Source organism: Nanorana parkeri, unplaced genomic scaffold (genome assembly GCF_000935625.1).
Source record: "Nanorana parkeri isolate BGI_ZX_2015 unplaced genomic scaffold, ASM93562v1 scaffold62, whole genome shotgun sequence".
Classification (NCBI taxonomy): domain Eukaryota; kingdom Metazoa; phylum Chordata; class Amphibia; order Anura; family Dicroglossidae; genus Nanorana; species Nanorana parkeri.
The window spans coordinates 2319768-2323459 of record NW_017306330.1 but is presented as its reverse complement, the minus strand read 5'-3'; the positions used below and the strand labels follow the sequence as shown (position 1 = coordinate 2323459).

Sequence of the window (3692 nt, the reverse complement as noted above, 5' to 3'; positions counted from 1 at the left end):
TGCAAATTATCAGTTTTCCCGAGTTTGGCTTTAAGGTTTCATTTCTTTGCTTAGTTTAATTCTAAGTGTTAGGGGGTAGATTAAGTTGCAAAAGTTCATTTGTGGAGGTAGGTTAAATGTTTAATACCGCCTGTTTATATATGGCGAAAACTCAACAATTTCCATTTTTCCATGACTTTTTCACATGATTGTATAACAATAACCTTATGTGTAGAAAATGTATCAAATAAATAAATTAATAAACAAAGATGAAAGCTATACACAAAAAAAAAACCAACCGGTTCTGTTAATTTCATGTTTATTGTATAACATAAAAAGACACATGAAATAACATTCTATAATTCTAGAAGCCCCTAAAAAGAAAACCAAATACTGTACAGTACTTATATAGATCTTTGAAGCATGTTTAAGTTAGAAATACAAATGTACAAATACCGGTCCAAACCAAACATTAAGTCCCTGCTCACACTTGTGTGGATGCGACAGCCGGTGTGTGTATGTGCGTTTTTGTGCGTCGCGTATAGGGCAGCCTATTAATGGACTGCTCTATGTGCGACAATTGAACCAAACAAGTCCCTGAACCTTTTTTTTTTTTGCAAATGTGCTGCACCAAAATTAATTGAGGGGAATTTATCAAAACTGGAGCAGGCAGAATCTGGAGCAGTTGCCCACAGTTACCAATCAGCTTCTCCCATGAGTATGTTCAGTTGAGCTTTAAAAATTAAAGACAGAAGCTGATTGCTTGCCATGGGCTGCTCCAGTTTTGATAAATTCTCCCCCATTGAGGGGAAAGGAAGTGCACTGCTATTTTTGGGGGGGAATTAAAGGCAAAGGTAAATCTTTCACTGCTTAGGCATAAATAACATTTCTACATGTGCCCTATAACATTGCAAATTTTTGAGTTCAGGTTCATACTGCTGCTTTATACATGGGGCCTATAGTTAAAAAAAATGTATATGCAGCTCCAAAAAAAGAGGAAAGGTTACTTCCTTTTACACACTACCTCTGACTCACCAAGGGGCTGATTTATACATGTTCCACCCTATACTTCTCAGCGCCATCTAGGGGTGCTAGTGCTGGGTGGATGCCTGCGGTTCACATGGAAAATACTTATGCTGGGTTGATGCCGTTCATCTGGAAAATGCCTATGCTGGGTGGATGCCATTCGCACAGAAAATTCCTATGATGGGTAGAAGCCATTCGCACAGAAAATCCTATGCTCCTCAGTGCCATCTAGTGGTGCTGGTGCCGCATGAACAGAACTGATATAAATCAGCCTCCAAGTGTTGTAGAGTAACAGTCACTGCTGTGTAATCAGCAGTTTGTTAGCAGTTTTTGTGACAGAATGTTCTCTTGGGCATTTGGAAAAGAAAACCCCTAGCCCCTTTAGAGCCCAACACCTTATGCTGAATTAGATATAGTCCACATTTAATGTGCTGTAGCAAAATGGAGCAGATTCCTAACCATCCTGCACAAACTCTGGGAAAGGCTTAAGGTCATTTTGTCGGTTATCCTTCAACTTCTGCACAATAATCTTGGCAAATAGTTCTCCTTGCATTTCACATGTGTCGATAAGCCTTCGAACTTTTGCACTCCTTGTGCGCTCTGATCTGACCAGCTCATAGTCCTCCTTTATGATGATCATGTGCGAAATAAGAGCGTCCAGGCACTGATTGAGACAAGCGTCCGTCATCTGATTTACAATTTGATCTCGCCTGCATACAACCCACATAATTGCTGAACCCAGAGTTTCTTGCTGAGGACCTGTGAAGATACATTCTTTGTCATTATCAATGTTAAATACAAGCTTAGATGTATGCATTAGAAACATATTTGACAGATACTCTTGCTGGCTAGCGGACAGTGATGAGTGAAGTTGAGTATTATCATTACTGTGAAGTTATTTAGAACATTCTTGTGAAATACATTGGAGTTAATGGCGAAGGAGAAATTAAAGTGATATTTGGGGGGTGATTTACTAACCTAAACACATGCACGCACTAGGTGCGTGTGATTTTTACACAGCAAAACGTATTTATCAACCAAAAAGTCTCTAAAAGCATATTTCCACTAATGCCATATATGGAAAAATCATGCACATGATGCATATATAATGCTGCTTCACAGTTTAGACAAAAATGGTTAGCTCATGCATTTACATTCCTGCATTCATCAACGCAAGCAACACAATGTAGAGCTAATTTACACAACATCACCTTGCAATTCATGCAGGGCTTTGCACAACACACCTGCTGGGTGTGTACACACTACAAAGATGTCTAGATTCCACCAATAGATCATGCTGGGAGGGAACACACTACAGAGGTGTATACTTGTTCGTGGCGTGTTTATAAGGTTAGTAAATCAACCCCTTGGTGTTTGTTAAAGGTGTGATGAGCTTTAATTGGCTCCTTGGGGACACAGAAACTCCTATAATCTATCCTGCACCTGTTCATGTGGTAAAAATGGCCCCTGCTCAGCATCAGACAGAGAACAAAAAAGTAAAATAAAAAATGTAAAGTCACAAATAGTACACAGTACACAAATAACTATCAAATAACAAAAAAGGACAAAGTGGAAATAGAAAGAATACTAAATGAAAAAAAATCTTTCCTAAATATACCATAAAACGGTAAACAATAAATAGTAATACATAAAATGTTGAAATAGACCCTCTGAATGAAGACAAAAAAAAAGATTTTCATCTAAACTTCGCCAATGAAACTTAAATTAAGCGGTCATTTTCCAGCTAAATCAATTTTGCCAAATTACTTCACTCCTACTAGTGGGTCTAAAGGCCGGGAAGTCATGTACTGTGCACTTAGTATGTTAAAATCTGACTCCAGTAAAATAGTTTTTTGTTTTTAGATTTTTAGAGTTAAAAATTCTGTCTTTCTCCCTACTCTGCTATTCCCATACCTGTAATGGGGCATGACTGCCATTGAAACATTAAGGCACAAATAGCCACTGGCTGAACTACCAGGGTCGCAGCGGTCGCAATTGCGACCGGGCCCTGGCGTTCCGCCACTTGGGGGGGGGCCCATCAAGGAAGTAGAGGGCCCCCCGCGATCGTTCCGCTCCTTCCCTGTCGCACAGCCACCCGCAGCATGTACGGGCAGCTGTGCAAAAGGGCTGGAGGCTGTCAATCTCGGAGAATTTGCTGGCCCCGCCTCTTAGGGGCGGAGCTAAGATGTCCGTCTCCTCTTAGCTCCGCCCCCTGGCCGGCGAGACGAGGAAGAGGGCCATGGGCCTGCAGGAGAGGTAAGGTAAGTTTGGAATGGGAGCGGGTGCTGGGAAGAGAGAGAGAGAGAGAGAGAGAGAGTGTGTGTGTTGCTGGGACTTGTAGTCCAGCACAGTTGGTGGCAATCTGCATTGCTGTATGATGATTATACAGCAATGCAGAATAGCACCAACTATGTAGGACTACAAGTCCCAGCAATGCATTATAGTGGGGGGGGGGATGCTGGTGGTATTCTGCATACCTTACTTTTATTATAATGTATTGTAATGTATTGCTGGGACTTGTAGTCCTGCATAGTTGGTGGTATTCTGCATTGCTGTATAATCATTATACAGCAATGCAGAATAGCTCCAACTATGTAGGACTACAAGTCCCAGCAATGCATTATATTTTTAAGTAGGGATACACCAGTGTTAATACTGGGCATTTTCACAAGTATTCATACTCGTGA

The 3692-nt window shown here is 40.9% G+C and overlaps 1 protein-coding gene across 1 annotated transcript in view; it reads right to left on the bottom strand.

The window, feature by feature from the left end:
- Window positions 1-1457: 1457 nt before the first annotated feature.
- RIPK2 (receptor interacting serine/threonine kinase 2) overlaps window positions 1458-3692 on the bottom strand; it is a 28951-nt gene continuing 26716 nt past the window's right edge. The window contains exon 11 of the mRNA XM_018576271.1: window positions 1458-1764. Within this exon, the coding sequence (XP_018431773.1) occupies window positions 1460-1764 (305 nt within the window). The 3' untranslated portion in view covers window positions 1458-1459. The remainder of the gene's footprint in view (window positions 1765-3692) is intronic.